Source organism: Syngnathus typhle, linkage group LG6 (genome assembly GCF_033458585.1).
Source record: "Syngnathus typhle isolate RoL2023-S1 ecotype Sweden linkage group LG6, RoL_Styp_1.0, whole genome shotgun sequence".
In the NCBI taxonomy this organism is placed as follows: Eukaryota; Metazoa; Chordata; class Actinopteri; order Syngnathiformes; family Syngnathidae; genus Syngnathus; species Syngnathus typhle.
Window position 1 is genome coordinate 14,897,017 of NC_083743.1, and position 19,825 is coordinate 14,916,841.

General features: G+C 41.4%; 1 protein-coding gene across 3 annotated transcripts; it reads left to right on the forward strand.

The window, feature by feature from the left end:
* The first annotated feature begins 315 nt into the window (after positions 1 to 315).
* On the forward strand, positions 316 to 7,498 carry LOC133155599 (uncharacterized). 3 transcript variants are annotated; one of them, XM_061281043.1, is made up of 16 exons: positions 316 to 374; positions 779 to 884; positions 1,003 to 1,053; positions 1,246 to 1,276; positions 1,385 to 1,411; positions 2,013 to 2,039; positions 3,444 to 3,615; positions 3,697 to 3,809; positions 4,044 to 4,215; positions 4,303 to 4,403; positions 5,143 to 5,329; positions 5,431 to 5,543; positions 5,757 to 5,928; positions 6,027 to 6,139; positions 6,921 to 7,092; positions 7,351 to 7,498. In XM_061281043.1, exons 2-16 carry the CDS (start codon positions 858 to 860, stop codon positions 7,463 to 7,465), a joined length of 1,593 nt encoding a protein of 530 aa, XP_061137027.1. In that variant the 5' UTR covers positions 316 to 374; positions 779 to 857; the 3' UTR covers positions 7,466 to 7,498. The 3 variants fall into 3 exon arrangements, with proteins under 3 accessions (XP_061137027.1, XP_061137028.1, XP_061137029.1); XM_061281044.1 differs by lacking the exon at positions 2,013 to 2,039; XM_061281045.1 differs by lacking the exon at positions 316 to 374 and having other exon boundaries at positions 798 to 912.
* Positions 7,499 to 19,825: the final 12,327 nt, after the last annotated feature.

Below are 19,825 nucleotides of genomic sequence, written 5' to 3' on the forward strand. Positions count from 1 at the left end.
AACTAAAAACGGCAAGGTATTTTCATAATGTTTGCCACAGATGTCTGGAGAAATAAAAACATATTTGGAGTGCAAAATAATACTGTGATTTAAAAAAGTATTTTTCCAAACAAGTTATTTCTGTCGCCAAAATGTTTCTATATGCCTCCAAGTCATATTTGCTTTAACGACAAATTTCTTTTCAAAGGAATTCCAAATTTCTTACTTTTCCACTAAATACCTCAAATAAATTCCAGACATTCCCATGGTCACCTGACCCTTAAAACGCATGGGAAAAAAAAAACTATATAAAGAACTTGTAAATGGAGTGATTGTATGGATTTCCACTTCTTGAACAGAAGGGACAGTGCCAACACTCAAGCATAGCTTGAATGGTGAGTAGTCGTCCAAGTGACAATTATGCTTCATACTTCACTTATTCTTAGTCATGTTGTCAAAACTCTAAACAAAATTCGAATGGTGCGTCGTCTCATTTTGGGTTAAGTAGTCTAAAATCAAATATATCAATGTTGAAATGTGAGGTTTATATGTGGTTTCTGTAGAGTCTTTATGTGATGCTCCTTTTTTACCCATTAAGTATATTTTTGTATAAACAATTAAGTAGGGAAGAGTGTTAAAAGGTGAACTGATTTGCAATTGGTGTTCATATCTTGTCCCCCTAGTTGCATAGTTTTAGAACTTTGCGACCAGAATCATTCAAAATGAATTGGTATCTTTTAGAGTTTGTGCTACAGAATAGGACAACCTTCTAACTCTCTTTAATTCTGTGCGTGTTCAGTGAAGTCTGTCACTTGGTTCTTATCGAGAGCGGCATCCACCCCATCGAAGAGTTAAGGCTAAAATTGCCTCAGTTCTTGATGATCTCTACGACATCTTTCTGTACTGTGAGCATTTTGTTTTACATTTCATGCGGTAAATTGTACAATTTTGTCTACAATCTTAAAATAGGGAGATGCATTTATGACTGGAATGCTTATGAGAAATGTGTTTTTCTTTCTAAAGGAAAAGTCCTACCTTGCTATACAAATGACACATCCAATGATGATAAAATGGGTAATGTATGAACGTATACTTAATTCAAACGGCAACTGGAGAGCAAAAATTTCATTGCAATGAGTTTTATCTGCCCCTCTGTCTCCACTGAACGGGAGCAAGCCGTCTCCTGTTTCCAGTCTATGTAATTTCTCATTGAAACAGTGTGAGATTTAACCTGGTCCACTGTGTCTAATGCCTGTTCTCCCACAGTTGGGATTGACACTTGTGCTCCTGCATGCTGGTATGATCTTTTTTAAGAAACGCAACCTTGATCTTCACAATACTGCTTTGTGACATGTCATCTTAATAGATGTAAGAAAATTAACATATTTTTGGACTTATTTTCTAGGGGTTCATGTGCATGGCAGTAATGATGGTAAGCGAGCGACTCAATTTCTTTTATCATGCATATGCTTTTTATTTTCTTCAATTTAAGGTATAACAACCATTGTGCAAGTTAAACCTGCTTAAAGTTATATAAATATCTGTATTCCGTTTTGCTTCTTTTTATTTGCCCAAATGTGGTTTGCAGTATAATACTAAAATCTGACACTTGCTCAGTGGCCTAGTGGTAGAGTCTCCGCCCTGAGACTGGAAGGTTGTGGGTTCAAACCCTGGACGGGTCATACCAAAGACTATAAAAATGGAACTCCCTGCTTAGCACTCAGCATTAAGGGTTGGAATTGGGGGGTTAGATCACCAAATGATTCCCGAGCGCGGCACCGCTGCTGCTCACTCCTCCCCTCTCCCCCAGGGGATGGATTAAAATCACATGGGGATGGGTTAAATGCAGAGGACAAATTTCACCACATCCAGATGTGTGTGTGACGATCATTGGGACTTTAACTTGTGCTCCTGCATGTTGGTATGATCCTTTTTAAGAAACGCAACCTTGATCTTCACAATACTGCGTTGTGACATGTCATCTTAAAAGATACAGGAAAATTAACATATTTCATTTGGACTTATTTTTCTAGGGGGCCAGGTGCAAGCTACCAGTGATCGTAAGCAAAGCATAATTTTCTTTATTATCATTATTCTTTGTTTTCTCCAATTAAAGCCATACCGTATTTTTCGGACTATAAATCGTGGTTTCTTTTTCCATAATTGGGGGGGGGGGGGGGGGGCGACTTATACTCAGGAGCGATTTATATGTAAATTTTTCCACAGATTTTTACTTGATCATTAACATTTCACTTACTAGTATAGTTGATCACTTCACACGTTATTTTACCTTTAAACCGCATGAGGGTGCACTATGGCTGTAGAATAAGAGCGACCCAGGGCACTTGCGTGTGTTGGTTCACATGTTGAGCTATTGATTTGTGAAATAAAACCCAAACCCACGTCTTGCCTGGTACTTTGGTAACGCTACAATATAGTTATATACGTTGATCTGTGGAATAATTGGAGCTGCCAACTGACAACGAGGCTGACGTCAGCGGCGCACGTAGATCCGGAATCGACAGCTGTTTTTTTGGTTTTGGGTTTTTTTGACACAGAGGATGGATTGAATGATTTGGAGTGACACGGATGGTTCGTTAAAATTGTTGTTTACATTACATTTATTTGATATAGCTAGTCTGACGTCAGCGGCGCACGTAGTTTCGGTGTCAACAGCTGTGGTTTTTTTTTTTTTGGTTTTTTTTAGGTGACACGGAAGACGAAGAATCTGATGGATTTATTGATTTGCAGTGACACGGATGGTTCGATAAAATTGTTGTTTATATTATTGTTATTTCATACATAGTTTAAATATTGTTATATGGGCCAGTAGAAAAATTTTAACTGCAACGCACCGCTGACGTCGGACTTGTTTACATAAAGGAGGTCAAACTCGATCGATGGCTTTAATGATTTGGAGTGATGGGTTGATAAAGTAGTTATTTATGTTATACTTTTTCGAATAACTGTTATTGTTACATCAAGCCCGTTCTCAGCTTCTCGTTTGTGTTCATGGCACGTTAGCATACCGTATGTCATGTTAGCATACTGAATCGTTTGGCCTGTTGTTGCTCGTTCATGTCTGTTCTTGGTGTTGGATTTTGTCTAATAAATTTCCCCCAAAATGCCATTTATACACCGTAGCGACTTACATATGTTATTTTTTTCACTTTATTGTGCATATTATGGCCGATGCGACCTATATTCCGGAGCGACATTTAGTCCAAAAAATACGGTAACTCCTATTGTACAAGCTAAACCTGCTTATAGATCTGATTATATATAGTTATTTTTTCATATTGGCCAAATGTGATTCACATCATAACATCTTCAGACTCCCAATCTACAATAGTGTTTGGAATGAAATTTGTATTTGCTTTACCAGTAATAGTCACTGCTATACAAGTGTTGCATTAGGATTACAAGATGAATTGTGATCTGTGATCTGCATGTGATCTGTCTAGAATGCTGGACTTCATGGTTTGATCGAGATGACCCTTCTGGTACTGGAGACTATGAAATTCTTTATGAATTGTACAAAGAATATCCAGGGAAGATATGTGAACATCCAAAAGGAATTGAAGTTAGAACCATATTAGGAGAAAGTGTTGGGTCAACAGCCAATGTGATTCAAGTGTAAGTCAAACATGATGATGTAGAATCCCCTCTTTCCTTCCTCCAGTAAAAGTGACTGATTTCTGATTGTTGTTTCAACAGATCTGACACACACATTGGATTTATTTGTCGTAACGCTGACCAGCCACACAATTGGCCTTGTCAAGATTATAAAGTTCGTTTCTTGTGCCCCCTCGAATTTTGCAAACCAGCAGGTAAACTTGCGCTAAAACACATTCACCGGGTTTCTGTAACAAGGGTAATTACATAGAATGTGTATTTCAAGCAAACTAAGTTTTTCAGCTAAAGAGAAAGTAAGCCAACTAATGTATAAATGACGATCAATTTCACAAATACATTGATGTGGAGTGCTTGATAGCAGTTTTGACTAGTTAACGCAATTATAGTATTTCATCAAGTCTTGCTATGTGCTCTTATGACTGCTCCAGAATGGTGGACTCCATGGTTTGATCGAGACGACCCTTCTGGTACTGGAGACTATGAAACTCTTTATGAATTGCGCAAAGAATATCCAGGGAAGATATGTGAACGTCCAAGTAGAATTGAGGTTCTAACGACATCTGGAGCCAGTGTTGAATCAACAGGCAATGTCATTCAAGTGTAAGTACAACTTGAACTGTTGATATAGAATGCCCCCACTATAGCCCTCCAGTGAAAGTGACTGACCTCTGATGGTTGGTTCAACAGATCTGACACACACACTGGATTTATTTGTCAAAACACTGACCAGCCTTGTGCAGACTATAAAGTCCGTTTCATGTGCCCCCTTGAAATCTCCAAACCAACAGGTAATCTTGGGCTAAAACTCATTTACTGGATTTCTGTAAAAAGGGCAATTATATAGAATCTGTATTTCATGCAAACTGAGTTTTTTAACTGATGAGTAAATGTGCCAAGTCATGTATGAATGCTTTTATCAATTTCACAAATACATTGATGTGGAGGGCGGCTCAGTGGGGCACTGGTTAGCACTTCCGCCTCACAGTTAAGAGGGTGCAGATTCAATTCCACCACCGGCCCTCCCTGTGTGGAATTTGCATGTTCTCCCTGTGCCCGCGAGGGTTATCTCCGGGCACTCCGGTGTCCTCCCACATCCCCAAAACATGCTCGGTAGCCTGAATGAGCACTCCAAATTGTCCCGAGGTGTGAGTGAAAGTGCGAATGGTGAGTCGTCTCTGTGCGCCCTGCGATTGGCTGGAAACCAGGTCAGGGTGTCCCCCGCCTACTGCCCGATGACTGCTGGGATAGGCTCCAGCATGCCCCTGATCTCTGTGGGGACAAGCAGTATAGAAGATGGATGGATAGATGGATGGATGGATGGATGGATGGATGGATGGATGGATGGATGGATGGATGGATGGATGGATGGATGGATGGATGGATGGATGGATGGATGGATGGATGGATGGATGGATGGATGGATGGATGGATGGATGGATGGATGGATGGATGGATGGATGGACATTGTTGTGGAATACTGGATAGCAATTTTGACCATCTAACATAATTTCATTTCAACAAATTCAGCTGTGACTGCTCCAGAATGCTGGACTCCATGGATTAATCGAGACAGCCCTGGTGGTTCTGGAGACTATGAAACTCTTTCTAGCCTGCTCAAAGAATATCCAGACAAGATATGTGAACATCCAACTGGAATTGAGGCCAGAACCGTATCAGGAGCCAGTGTTGAGTCAACAGACAATGCAATTCATGCGTAAGTGCGGTATAGCAAGATGAAATACCAATGTTGATGTTGAATGATGCTACTTCATCCCTTTAGTGAAGGTGATTATTTTCTGCCGATTGTCTCAACAGATCTGACACACGCACTGGATTTATTTGTAGAAATGTTGACCAGCCTTACAATGGGCTTTGTGCAGATTATGAAGTTCGTTTCTCGTGCCCCCTTGATTTTTGCAGACCAGCAGGTAATCTTGCGCTAAAACACACTAAGTTGGATTCTGTAAAATGGGTAAAATGTGTATTTCAAACAAACTAAATGGCTTAGATCATGGGAAACCTAGCAAATTATTGCACATTGTATTTCAGCAATTTCACCAATATACATTGATCTGGAATACTAAATATCAATTTTGATCATCAACATTTTATTTCATCAACGTTCGCTATGACTGCTCCAGAATGCTGGACTCCATGGATGAATCGAGACAGCCCTGGTGGTTTTGGAGACTATGAAACTCTTTCCGACCTGCAAAAAGAAAATCCAGGGAAGATATGTAAACATCCAATTGGAATTGAGGCCAGGACCGTATCAGGAGCCAGTGTTGAGTCAACAGGCAATGTGATTCAAGTGTAAGTACGGTATAAGATGAACTACCAATGTTGATGTCGAATGATGGTACTTCATCCTTTTAGTGAAGGTGATTACTTTCTGCCGATTTTCTCAACAGATCTGATACAAGCACTGGATTTATTTGTAGAAATGTTGACCAGCCTTACCATGGACTTTGTGCAGATTATGAAGTTCGTTTCTCGTGCCCCCATGAATTCTGTGAACATAAAGGTAATCTAGTGCATAATGCACGACAGTTTATTTCAGCCTATTTTCAGGAGTTTAAAGCAAAAGTCAACTCAAAGTTTTTCTTGACGATATTTTCTGTGGTACTACTATTCTATTTTCTTTTAATATGGTGGTTGTGGACTCTGAATTATCCAGCAAAGTCCAGCTACTTCCATTTTGCCACTTGCTGTTGACTGAAAAAGTTGATTGGTCACTACTTGAGGGATTCATTTTCCATCTACAGCAAGTGGCAAAATGGCCCCACCCCTGAGATGGATCAAAATACATAGATAGCCTATCGCAGGGCACACAGAGACAAACAACCATCCACAAATGCAATATTGGGGTAAACATTTTTGCCGGTATATTTTATTTCCATCACGTCCACGTTCTCTTTTTTTTTTACTTTGCTCGTCTTTGCAGTTTATAATTTTTCCTACCTTTTACCATGTTTCCCTACACACTCTACTTGTCCCTTAATTCTGTTTTGATTACAATAACTCTCAACGTCAACCTTTTCAGTAGAAGAAGTTCAGTCATCTGAACACACCAAGAGCTAGAACACTTTTTCAAACTAGGATGTGTGTGTGTGTGTGTCTATGTGTGTGTGTGTGTGTGCGTGCGTGCGTGCGTGCGTGTGTGTGCATGTGTGTGTGTTTGCGTGTGTGTCCTTGTGGGCATGTGTGTGTATTTGTTGTTGTTTCACTTTGCCTTAATTGATTCCAAAGAAAACTCCAAATTGCATATTGAAATGATTCCCCTCTTCTGGACTCATTCATTTCAGTGTGCACGACATTGTGGTTTAATCAAGACAAACCTAATGGCACTGGAGATTATGAGATACTTGATAAAATCTATGATGAAAACCCAAGTGAAATGTGTCGTCTTCCACTTGCCATTGAGGCCCAAACTGTAGATGGAAAGCCTCCCACTTCAACAGGGGACACCATTGCCGTGTAAGTATTAGATCCACTGCCATTACGTAGTACATTTGTGTAGCTAAGTTGAGTCTGCTTGTCACAGTACATACACAAACTATTATTCAGTGCAATTACATCCATTCCCCACAATATATGTCCCTACACTGAAATGACTTGAAGGTAATTGGAAGCCATCTTTGCCCACGGTTGGATTGTTGTAGCTCCTCTTATTTATTATTTATTATATTTATTTTTTGTACCCGTGACAGTGAAAATATTCTTTCATCTCTGCAGAGTGGATAACAAGACTGGGCTCATCTGTAGAAATTCTGACCAGATGAATGGACGGTGCTCTGATTATAAAGTTCGTTTCATATGTCCCGTTGATTTCTGCAGAACAAAGGAGTAATCATGTGAAATAAAAATAATTAAGCAATCAAAAGTTATTTATTCATTTATCCTTGTAAGCCAATTGAGATTTGCACTGCGTGGTTGCAGACACAACAAAATAAGGGCAAATGCATGACAGTTTCCTGGTTGCACCGGCTCAGCTGATTCTTGCGGTCGCCCGGGCCATTCAGGTCACACAAACATTAGTTGAATCCCCAGTCCCTGCCTAAATTTTGCAGCTTCTCTGTTTGAGGGAGGCCAGCATGCCGATGTCATCCTTTTACCAGCTCAGTTTAAGTGACTGGCTGGGTCGGTGAATTCCAACACAGCCAGTTACTGGGAGTGAAGTTTGTTTTATCATTTGCTTTTTATGGGCTTGGTAAATGAGCTTTCTCTTATACCACAAAGCTAAAATTGCAGATTGTCTTCACTTTTATTTATTTATTTATTTATTTTAATTTGACCAGTCTTTACTCGTCTGATTTGAAAACGAGTTATTTGTCAGTTTGTTTTGTAGCTTTTACTGTATATAATGAGGTGCTCATACATTGATTTGGGTTGACAGTCATATTGGCTCTCCGAAAGAAGCTATGACGAGAATGCGGCCCGCGAAAAAAATGAGTTTGACACCCCTGGCCTAAATAAAGTGTGCAAGTCAGAGAGCATTCTCCATTTAGGCTCCAAAATTCAAACGGTATGAAAACACATTTCCATAATTTTGCCTTTAGGTAACCTACGCTGGCCGCTGCCTGCAGTTTCTGTTCTCTGTCCTCTCCCCTCTCTCCCTAGTTGGGTTGGGGGCTGGTGACATCCAAACTGAAAATGGCTCTCTGGATTTCAAAACAAACTGACCGGGACGAGATCTGAGTTAAACGACCTGCTCGCAGGCACCACCATGACAACTGATGGCATTTTCCTTTGAGACGTGCTTGTGATTAATGGCTATACAAATGGACTTCACTTGACTCCTATGTTCATTAGACAAGAATCCCAAGATTACTAAAACAAGAAAAGTAAAAATTATGTTGGACCTTTTACATCCTGTTCACCACCTTCTCCAGCTCGTTCCCTCAGTGGAACTATCATCAGAAATCGCAATAGCTTATTCTCACTTGACGTTAACTCCCTAAAGAAGAAATGAAAACAAGATTCATAATCTCCTCTATACTACTTGACGACTCTTCACATCATTTGAGAAGCTGTCAGTGTTCGTTATCTTGGTAGTATGATTCTCTTGTTGTAGTTGCTTGTTTTAACACTCAACTGGCTCAAACTACCGGAGAGAAATTTGCAGTTTATTTTTTACATAATTGGGCAATACATACTGTTCTGACCCTAACAAGTCTATCACCTTATTCCGATTGTTTGGAACAATGACAAATTATCTAGGCTTAAATTTGGGCACTTGATTGTGGGTTATGTCGCCTAAAGAATATTAATTATTAAATTCAGCCTTTTCACCATCAGTCCACTTTGCTTCCTATGTCAGTCCACTCTTCAACATCTCGTTCCCTCGTTGGCTCCGGTTAGATCTACCGTTTTGGCCCGAATATAAGACGATGTTTTTTGCATTGAAATAAGACTGAAAAAGTGGGGGTCGTCTTATATTCGGGGTCTAGACATTATACCCATTTTCACTTTTGCGCAGCGGTAAGTTAAAGGTTGCTGGTATCAACTGAGTATGTTGCTGTGATCGTGTGCGTCTTTGACACTAAGTGAGTATATACATGTATTTCATTGTTACTACTGCCCACTGTTGTGCCGTTTGTCCGATCGCGGTTTGCTTCGTGTGCGCACCGTTTGATTGACAGCTCCGACGCGCTCCTTTAAGTTTGCCTCGCATCGTACGAGCAGCCGTTACGCAGCGACTAACAGTCGCCAGCAAATGTATTTTGTTGTCTCGATCGATGACCTATGTTTGGTGTGTTGCCGAGATTTATAGTTATTTATTATTATTATTATTTGCCAATAATTCAGTAAAGCAATCAAAACTGAACGACGTTTTCCCTCCTGTGTTCTGACCGACACCCGGGGGTGAAAAGAGCTTAACCAACTGAGCCAACCCCCTTTACAGTCCTCAGGCTCCCCAACGAGAGCGGTAGCAGTTTGCATTATTTTATTGCAATGTGTTTACTTATTCAGATTTGTTTCAAGACTACAATTACAGTTAGACTTCACTTTGATGGTTAATGCCGTTATTGCAATTTTGTTGTTTTATCACAGTATATTAGTTTATTTACATTTCAAAAACCTGAAGCCATTCATATACAAATGTGATTGCACTTTAGTTTACATATTTAGAATTTCAAATATTAAGATATTTTTGCATGATTTGAATGAGGCAAAATAATATGCCTTTTCTCTCGAATATATTGTTATAATCATTTGTTTCAGATGTAATTAATTTCGGTATAAAAATTAAATTTAGTGTTCAAAAAGTCTTTTTTCAAACGAGTCTTGAAAAAGAGGGGGTCGTCCTATAATCGGGGTTGTCTTATATTCGGGCCAATACGGTATTATTATTATTATTATTATTATTATTATTATTATTATTATTATTATTATTATTATTATTATTATTATTATTATTATTATCATTATTATCATTATTATCATTATCATTAACAATGACTAAACTTTTATGACATTCTGTAAAATCAAGATCGATTTTTGGCGTGTGAATGGTCCTTTGACATCCTCCCAGCATTTGGATGGAAACCACTCCAGGGTGTAACCCACCGGGGTGGCCTAAGATGGATGCTTTTTCAGATCGTCGGATGCAGTTCATCATAGCATTTAAAATCGATTTTTTTTTGCTACTCATTTGTTTCAGTCTGTACTAGTCAATTTGAGCCCATTTGATTCGGGGTCAAACTTATCATTTATTCATTCGTCTTCCAAACAGATTGTCCTCGAGGGTCAAGAATGTTCTGGAGCCTTTCCTGGAGTGGTAAATTGCATGTTTTCTGAATGTGGGAGGAAACTGGAGTATCTAGAGATAACCAAAAAGTAAATATGCAAAATTCAGACAGGAAGCCGAAGTCAAAATCAATCTTTGCACCTCTGCTCTGTGAGGTGAATTTGCCTGTGCACCAATGCACCAATCTGCCGCGTAAATTATTATTAAAACAAACAAAGTTTTAATCAGTCAGCCTTATGACATTGCCGCTCTGATCAGGTCTGTCTGTTCTTCGGCTATTAAAATTAAAGTCAAAGTCCCAATGATCGTCACACACACATCTGGGTGTGGTGAAATTTGTCCTCTGCATTTAACCCATCCTCGTGTGATTTTGATCCATCCCCTGGGGGAGAGAGGAGCAGTGAGCATCAGCGGTGCTGCGCTCGGGAATCATTTGGTGATCTAACCCCCCAATTCCAACCCTTAATGCTGGGTGCTAAGCAGGGAGGCAATGGGTCCCATTTTTATAGTCTTTGGTATGGAAAAGGAGTCCTCTTCTGGGGCTTATTCAAGATGGTGATAAAGATTTCTAAACGTTTCTAATCACAGCAAGTTGAAACTTTCGACACAAAATACATTTGTGTCCGACACAAAATACAGCAAAAAACTGTATTCACCCGCCCCCTTTTCTTGTCTTCCGGGTTAGAGCAACGCTGGCGTCTGGACTGTTGACTGACGCTTCTACCCCGAACCGTGTCCGCTATTTGTTTGTCCCCTGTCTGTTTTGTGTTTCCCGTTTTAAGTGTGGCCGTTTTTTTCTTTTATTTTTCTCGCCTTTTCTCCTGCCCACCGCGTATCTCTGGAGCTCTCCGATCCCGCTCCCTCTGCCAACCCACCACCGGACCCTCCTACCTCCCGGCTCTGAGCTTGTAGCTGCTTGCTCTTGGCTCGAAAACGGCTCCAACCCAACTTGCTGGCCACTTGGCCGGCGTCCTCGGGGGGAGCACCCGCTCGCTGCGAGCTCGCCGGTCGTGGCTCGGCTGTGTGCCGCCATGACACACTGGGGCGTGCCGTTTGCACGGGTACAGCCGGGATTGACCAACACCAACACCCACTTCACCAACATGACAACTCGGTCCACTGCTGCTTCCATGCATTTCACTGCCTACCAACTTCTAGTTAACCAGCTACTAGCCATTTCTACCATTTTATCTGGATTATTCCCAGCTGCTGTCACGTCTCATCTCCTGCATGAACTATCACTTCTGCTACTCCGGGCTTCCATTCCACTAACTTCTCGTCCATTTGTCTACACTGCTGCTGATCTTCATAATTTCAACAATAATCACCATCTCCCTGCTGCTGCTGCCTCAGCTGCCAGCAAGGCTGGGATCCTCCGCCGTCGCCGCTACATCCACCGTAGCTCCGGACTATCTTTTAACCGACATTTCCCTGATGGCTCACCCATCCCCTCTTTCTGGACTAACTCTCGCCCCCCCCGTCACCCCCACCTTCCGTACTGTCAACTTCAACAATCTCCGCTCCCCACCCCCGCTCCTTCATCCATCTCCCTCGCACTGCTGAACTCTCGCTCCCTCTCCAACAAATCACTAGTTATTTTCGAACTACTATTGGACAATAATTTGGATCTGCTCCTTCTCTGTGAAACATGGCAACAGCCCCTGGACTATTTTACTCTCAACCAAGCCACTCCGTCTAACTACAGCTACATCGCCAAACCCCGCCTCTCTGGGCGAGGAGGTGGTATTGTTGTCCTCCATAAGCGGTCCCTATCCATCACTGAATTGGACCTCAACCTCCCATCTATTTCATCCTGAATATCTTGCTTTTTCCCTCCCCAACTCTACTACTGCTGTTCTTATCTAACGCCCCCCCCCCCCCCCCAAGTCACATCCGTCTTTTCTTTCTGAACTCTCTGAACTTCTCACCATCGTATCGGTGACTTCAACATCCACATCGACCAGCCAACTGCTCCACTGACATCTGACTTCATCTCCCTTCTGGACTGCTTTCATCTCACCCAGCACATCAACTTCCCCACCCACACCAAAGGTCACACCCTGGATATAGTATGCTCCTCCTTTCCACTCACATCCAACCCCCGTCCTCTCACCTTTCCACTGTCAGATCATCTCTGCATCCTCTTCTCCGCCCCTCTACCCTCGCCTCATGAATCCACAAAACACCAAGACTGTAAACCCAATCACGCTTTGCCAGCTCTTATCCTCTGCTCTTCCCTCCGACCCCACTTCTTCCTCCCCTGATGACCTTGCCACCACGCTCAACAACATCCTTTCTGACTCCCTTGATTCCCTAGGACCCACTCAACCTCTCCAACTACCGTCCCATCTCCAACCTTTCATTCCTTTCCAAAACCCTTGAACGCATTGTCTTCGCCCAACTCCACACCCATCTCCAGTCCAACAACCTCTATGAACCCTTCCAGTCCGGATTCCGCCCACTTCACAGCACTGAAACAGCTCTAGTTAAAGTCACCAACGATCTCCTCATTTCTGCAGACTCTGGTGCCCTCAACATCCTACTACTACTTGACCTTAGCGCAGCCTTTGACACTGTGAACCATTCCATCCTCCTCCAAAGGCTGCGCCAACTAGGTGTTGAGGGCACTGCACTCGACTGGCTCACCTCCTACCTCACCAACAGAAACCAGTTCATCTCTCTCTCCGGTCACACATCCATGTTCTCCCCAGTTACACAAGGGGTCCCCCCAAGGCTCATTTCTTGGCCCCCTCCTATTCATATGTTACTTCTTTCCCCTTGGTACTGTCATCCGCAAACTCAATCTGGACTTCCACTGCTACGCTGATGACACCCAGATCTATATACGTACGACACCAACCCGTAACCCTTCCCTCACCCATTTTGAAACTTGCATCTCTACAATAAAAGCATGGCTGACCCACAACTTTCTCAAACTCAACAGTGACAAAACAGAGCTCCTCCTCATAGGCACTAAATCCTCCCTTAATAAAACTGGATCCATCACACTCACCATGGACTCCTCAAACATCACTCCCTCCCCTCTGGCACGCAACCATGGATGGATGGATGGATGGATGGATGGATGGATGGAAGGACGCACGGACGGACGGACGGACGGACGGACGGATGGATGGATGATGGATGGATGAACGGATGGATGGATGGATGGATGGATGGATGGATGGATGGATGGATGGATGGATGGATGGATGGATGGATGGATGAATGGTAAGGAAGGCATAGTAAAAAAGGGCAGTAGGTTGGTAGACATATATCCCAGGGGGAAATTAGTTATTTACATACATAATACATACATACGTACATACATATGGAACGAGCAACTGAACTAAAATTCCCTGATGGAAAACCTCAAATTTGGTTCAACGCCATTTGCGCTCAAGCTTTCTACATAATTGCTTAAGTGTATGTTTGATCCATGGGCCACGAAGTGGGCTTTCTACAGCGGGTTTACAGACGTAGTGGCGCTAAAAAGTCGATAGCATTTAACAGTGTTGCTTTGAATTCATTTGTAAGATTATCAATAGAGCCCATATATGCAGGAAATATGGCGGTTGCCGCCGGCAGTAACTCAGAGAGCCCAGTCACAGTTACGCAGTTAACATTATAGCTGCTATATTTTGATTGCGCTCCTGTCTTTGACAGAGAGCTCTAATTTCAAATTTTATTAAGTAGTGATCTGACATAACTGTAGTGCAGTGCTTCTCAATTATTTTCTGTTACGCCCCCCCCTAGCAAGAAGAAATCTATCGGCGCCCCCCCTCCCCACCGTGACTATCCTTACTTGTCTTGTAAGTCGTAAAATGTTGCACTGTCGCAAACGTGACAGAAGTAACAATGAGAGCGCCACTGCCCCCCGCTGTAGTAAACGCGCAATTACACTTTATTCTAGTACTGCCAAAAAAAAAAGCCTGTTCCCCAGGGTCACACGCGCCCCCCCAGGAATAGCACCGCGCCCCCCAAGGGGGGCGCGCCCCACTATTTGAGAAGCACTGCTGTAGTGTATGGCAGTACTGTTACGTATATTTGACTAAGCCAATCCTCGGCATAATACCAGATCTAAGGTATTTCCATTCTTATGCGTTAGAGCCTGTATGAAAAGTATGTGAAAGGGTTTTGTTTCTGTTCCCTCACAAAAGAATCGTAAAGAAGAATGAAGAAACGTTACTGGCTGTAAACACGTACAATAAGAGCCAAACTGTAGCGTTCCCTAGGTGAGTGAACCGGGTAGACAGGTGGTTTAGCCGCATCACCTTTTGTTTTTTGTTTTTTAAACAAAAGGCCAAGCACTTAAAATTTCAGTGGCAGTCCTTGACCTATGCCCTGGTTACACAAGCTCAGCTGGTTCTTTCAATCTCTTTGGGCCTTCACATCACTCAAACATTTTAGGTGAATCCCCAGTCCTTGTGCATGTGCAATAGTGCTTGACCTAATCGAGAAAGGACTGGCTGGGTTGGTCTGACACTGTGAGCAAGGGCTGTTTTACCCAATGCTTATAATTAAGCTGAGCCTTCATATAGTATGGTTCCCTCTCTTCCAACCAACAGGAGTAGGTTTTCAATAACAAAATGTCGGTTGTTGAATGATATAGGGATGCAGAGGAAACTTCAATTTATGTGCCAGCATGAAAATAGCGTGAGAACACTACAGCATAATGTAATTAAACATGCATCACGCTTTCGATCGCAACTAATTATTTTGACGTGTAGATTGACCAAATACCGAATAGTAAAAGTAGAAGAAAACGCGGTGTCAATAAAACATCTCTCTGACCTTTTCTGCCTCAAACATTATTAACGTTACCAGCATTATTTCACATATTATCCCATTTGCACTGTTACGTAGAGTTAGCACTTCCCAGTGTGCAGTGTTTTGTCCAGACCAGCTCAACGTTTTTCATGCCATCTCCTACAGCTTCCGGGGAGGCAAGGCAGAGCAGGTGAAGCGTTGCCACAGTGGGCCCTCACTCTGTCCAAATGCACTGTAAAACGTGGAGACTTTCAATTTCCAAGGATTACAGTCATTTTGAGAGTAGAAGACCATTGTCAACAAAATTTTGAAGAAGCTTCAAGACTTCAAGGTTATCTTACTAACCAAGTCTATAATATTGTATGCTTTAGGGCAGGGGTCACCAACCTTTCTTAAACCGAGAGCTACTTCCTGGGTACTGATTAAGGCAAAGAGCTACCAGTTTGACACACACTTCTGAAATAGATGAAGATATTCTGCAAACCCTAACACAGAGCCTTCTCCTGCACATCACCCCGACTCTGGAACTCTCTCCCTCAGTCTGTCTGTGACTCACCCACACTCCCCATATTTAAGTCCCGTCTAAAAACTTACCTCTTCTCCCAAGCTCATGACCTCCCCTACCCATAACTGGTTTCCTCTTCTTAAGTTTATCCGATTGTTTCCTCCCCGTCCCCCTCCCCTCATGTATGTCTTTGCCTTGTTCCCTGTAAGCGTCTTTGGGTTTTTGAAAAGCGCTATACAAATTTAATGAATTATTATTATTATTATTATTATTATTAGTTGGCACAGGACAGTTGGACAGTGTGAGGGGCAGCTGTGGCAAAGCCTCACGTGCTCTGCCTTTCCTCTCAGGAAGCCGCAGAAGATGGCATGAAAAACGTTGAGCTGGTCCAGAGAAAACACTGAACATTGGGAAACGCTAACTTGACGTAACAGCGCAAGCCGAAAAATATGGAAAATAATACTGATTACGTTAATAATGTTTGAGCTAGAAATAGAACGACCAATGTTTTATTGAAATAAAAGTGGCTACAGCTTTTTCTTCTACTATTGCTATTTTCGATATTGGGTCATGTTTAAATACATTATGCAGAGGTGTTTGCACATTTTGCTCAATGTTGGCACCCGGCCTATGTGAGATACAGCCCACTGACTACCTTTCCTTTATATGTATTTGCTCTCTGGGCCATGCCGTAAATCAGGGACCGTCAACCGGTGGTCTGGAGCCCTCTAGTAATCTATAGCGGTATTGCACATGGCTCACAAAATTGGAAATGGAAAATAATTTTCCAGCTAATTTACCCATCCAAATTATGTCGAATGCTGCTGAGACTCACAAAATAGACATACAGATACAAACAAATAGCCTGTCAAGGTCTATCCTTCTTTGGTGCAAAATAAAATATTGCGCCGAATTGCTTCTTGGTTATAACGGTGGTCAAAGTCAAAGTCAGCTTTATTGTCAATCCCTTCATATGTCAAGACACACAAAGAAACCGAAATTCCGTTTCCACCATCCCACGGTGACGAGACACAGTACACGATAAACATACAAGTAGACGACACAAAGTAAAAACAAGAAGGCACAAACAATAAATAATAAATAACAAATAAATAAAATGAGTGATGAATAAATAATAAACAAATAACCCAATAAATAAGAGGAGCAAATGCATGTGTGACTTGAATACCTCGGGCGACTGCAATAACTAACTGTGCCTGTGCAACCAGGGCACTGTCCAAATTACCTCAAAGCCTATATTACTGAATTTTTAAAAGTCACTGCTTGGTGTGTAATTTTGTGAAAACAAAAAAAGGCTACCTGGTTTACTCAACTCTGGAACTCCCCAGTTTGGCCCTCACTTTAAGTGTACTGTTGCGTGTTGTTAATGATGTCCATTGTTGAGCGAGGAAAAAAAAGATGTGGAGTAACAGTTGGTACTTTATTGGCAAGATCGTGGGTTGTTTAATGGCGGCCAGTACACGAGGCATGGCAGCAAATGAAACAAAAGCCCCATCTCCAGGTCAGAAGGTTTTATACTGTCCGGAAAAGGTGGGAAAGCATCACCTGACCATTTGGTACCTATGTGTATTGGGAGGTTACCGCTTGTGTGTGTGTTGTGTCCACCGTTTGTGCCCATGTGTACTGGGAGGCCACAAAGCTCTGGGTGCTGTATCCATGATCTGATTGAGCAGTTATGTTTATAAAAAATAATGAGATTCGCACACATATGAACATGAAAAAGTATATGAATTTGTCTAACTTAGTGGTGTCCAAACTGCGGTCCAGTTTTTATTGGCCCGCAGCAAATTCTGAAAACATAATTGAATATGGCCCGCACAAGAAGCTTGAGCTCAACTCTGTTGCACTTCTCAGTTTCAACACTAAATGGAGCTCGCCACACAAATGAAATCAAGCGAAGAAAAACTTTTACCGCGAGTCCCCAGAAATGCCTGGTGTGCCAGAAAAATACATAGTAGAGGGTGACAACAGTTGGGAATAACCATTCTCTAGATTATCAAATGAATTCACAAAGCAGACAGTAAATTAAAAATATTTATACTGGCTGGCTCTCAAAGTTCAATTTACATGTTTTCACTGTAAGAACAGTAGTTGACATGAAGAAATAATACTTGTTCATATACACAGTTGATTGATCTCAGTCGCAGACGAGATCAAGGCCTGAAGATGTTACAAAATAAAAGAAGTCCACTGGTGATAATCTTGCTCTCTTACAAATCTGAATAAATGGAAACCTCCAATACACCTGAGCCACTTACCTACATGATTGTCATAGAGATTTTGATTAAGGAAGGATTAAGAGCACATTGATGTCACACTGGGGAAGATATTTCCACTCCTTGACAAGAATAAAAAAAATCATTGATCTTAGCTTTCCCTTAAAATGCTTCACGCTTGTATTTGAACACAAAGTCACACAGTAATGGAAATTGTAGTCCTTTTGAATTTGCCAACCACCCTCAGCAACAATTAAAGCTTCTGATGAGATGATCAATAAGCAATGACACTGATGCGTTAGGAATGATAAGGAAAAGTGTAAATATCTATAAAATTACTGGAGACACAAAAGTTAAAAGGAAATGAAAATGCTCTTCAATTGCATAAATGTAAAATCGGAATTGTCTCAGCTACCATACTGACAACCTTTCCCACTGTGATACTGTCAATGCTAAAGTAATCAGGTTAGCTTGGCAGTCAAATTTATATTTTGTGCACTGTGTAAAGATTGAAAATGAGCATAAATATTTAATGAGCATAAAGTCAGAGTTGTAAGAAAAGCTATTCAGTAAGGGTAGGTGGCGATAGTGTGAGAGCATTTTATACTGAAACGCAAGACAGGCATCGTGACAAACGTTGCAACACGGACCTCGCTCTCTATTGATGATGTGTGTATGAAGCTGCATGAAACCCAAATTAGCGTAAAATTACTGGAGCGCAAATCACCGAGATTAATACTATTAAACTTTACTAACATAACATAAACCCTGCATAATTATGATTACCGTTGGATTTGTGACTCATTCATTGCCAAGGTGAAAAGTACAGTATATCCTGCAACCATAAATACTACATCATGCAGTTGTTGTTTTTTTCATTTTGCTCAGTGTCGGCACTTGGCGATGTGTGATATACGGCAAGCGTGGTACATAAAGTGGTCATATTTTGTAGGGGTTTCATAAAATCGGAAAACACCCTTTACTCAGCGTCAAACTGGATTGGTAGCCGGTCACACAAACTGGTCTGTCTAACTGAATACATTGTCACGCCAACCAACCTCAATTAGAGGGGTTGCAAACAATTTGGACAAGGACTGGGAATTTCCCTAAACATGCCTTGAAACCCTGAGGTGACTACAAAAAACAGCTGAGCCTGTACAACCGGGGCATTATCCAGATTTGCTCAAGGACTACATTACTGAATAATAAAATAAAAACTGCTTGTGATGTGTCAAAATAACCCACAAAAAACTGAGCCGGTAACCTTGGACTCTAGCCAGTTTACTCAACTTTAAAGGACCCTATTTGAGGCAGATATACTAGCCACGTGCACCATGCTGCAGCGTTTAGAAGGGTTCCACGTTATTAGAAAAACATGTGATATGCAAAATAGTTGTTAAATAACATGATATAGATATTGCAATATTTAGCATGTATCTAAAAAATATATATTTTTACCATCTAAAGAACAAATTACATGCTGAGAAATTATCAAGCTGAAGTATTCCTAGCTATTTAATTGGAATTAAATTTGATAATCAACTTTTGGATGGTGATGTACATTTAAGTTTTCATCTAACTAGTCAAGTTCAGATAAAAGCATACAATGTTATTAAAAAATATTGCATGTCTTTGCAATATGCAATATCATATATTGATATTTTTTTGATTTGTTGTGCAGCACCAGCGTTTAGAAATGAGGTCATCTTTATTTTCCCTACGCAGGAGGCAATGTGGTATGTAAACAGTGCAACACAACCAAACACAATAAAACAATCAAGTTCCATCAAAACACAAAATACAATGAGTTGTGTGATCTCACAGCAGTTTTAAGGCACATCTTGGCTTTTCCCTCATCCATCCACATCTTTCAAATTCCTTATAATTTGAGGACCACTGACAGCACAATGGTCCGGTTTGAAGTTTCGGCAAGTAAAACTTGTTTGT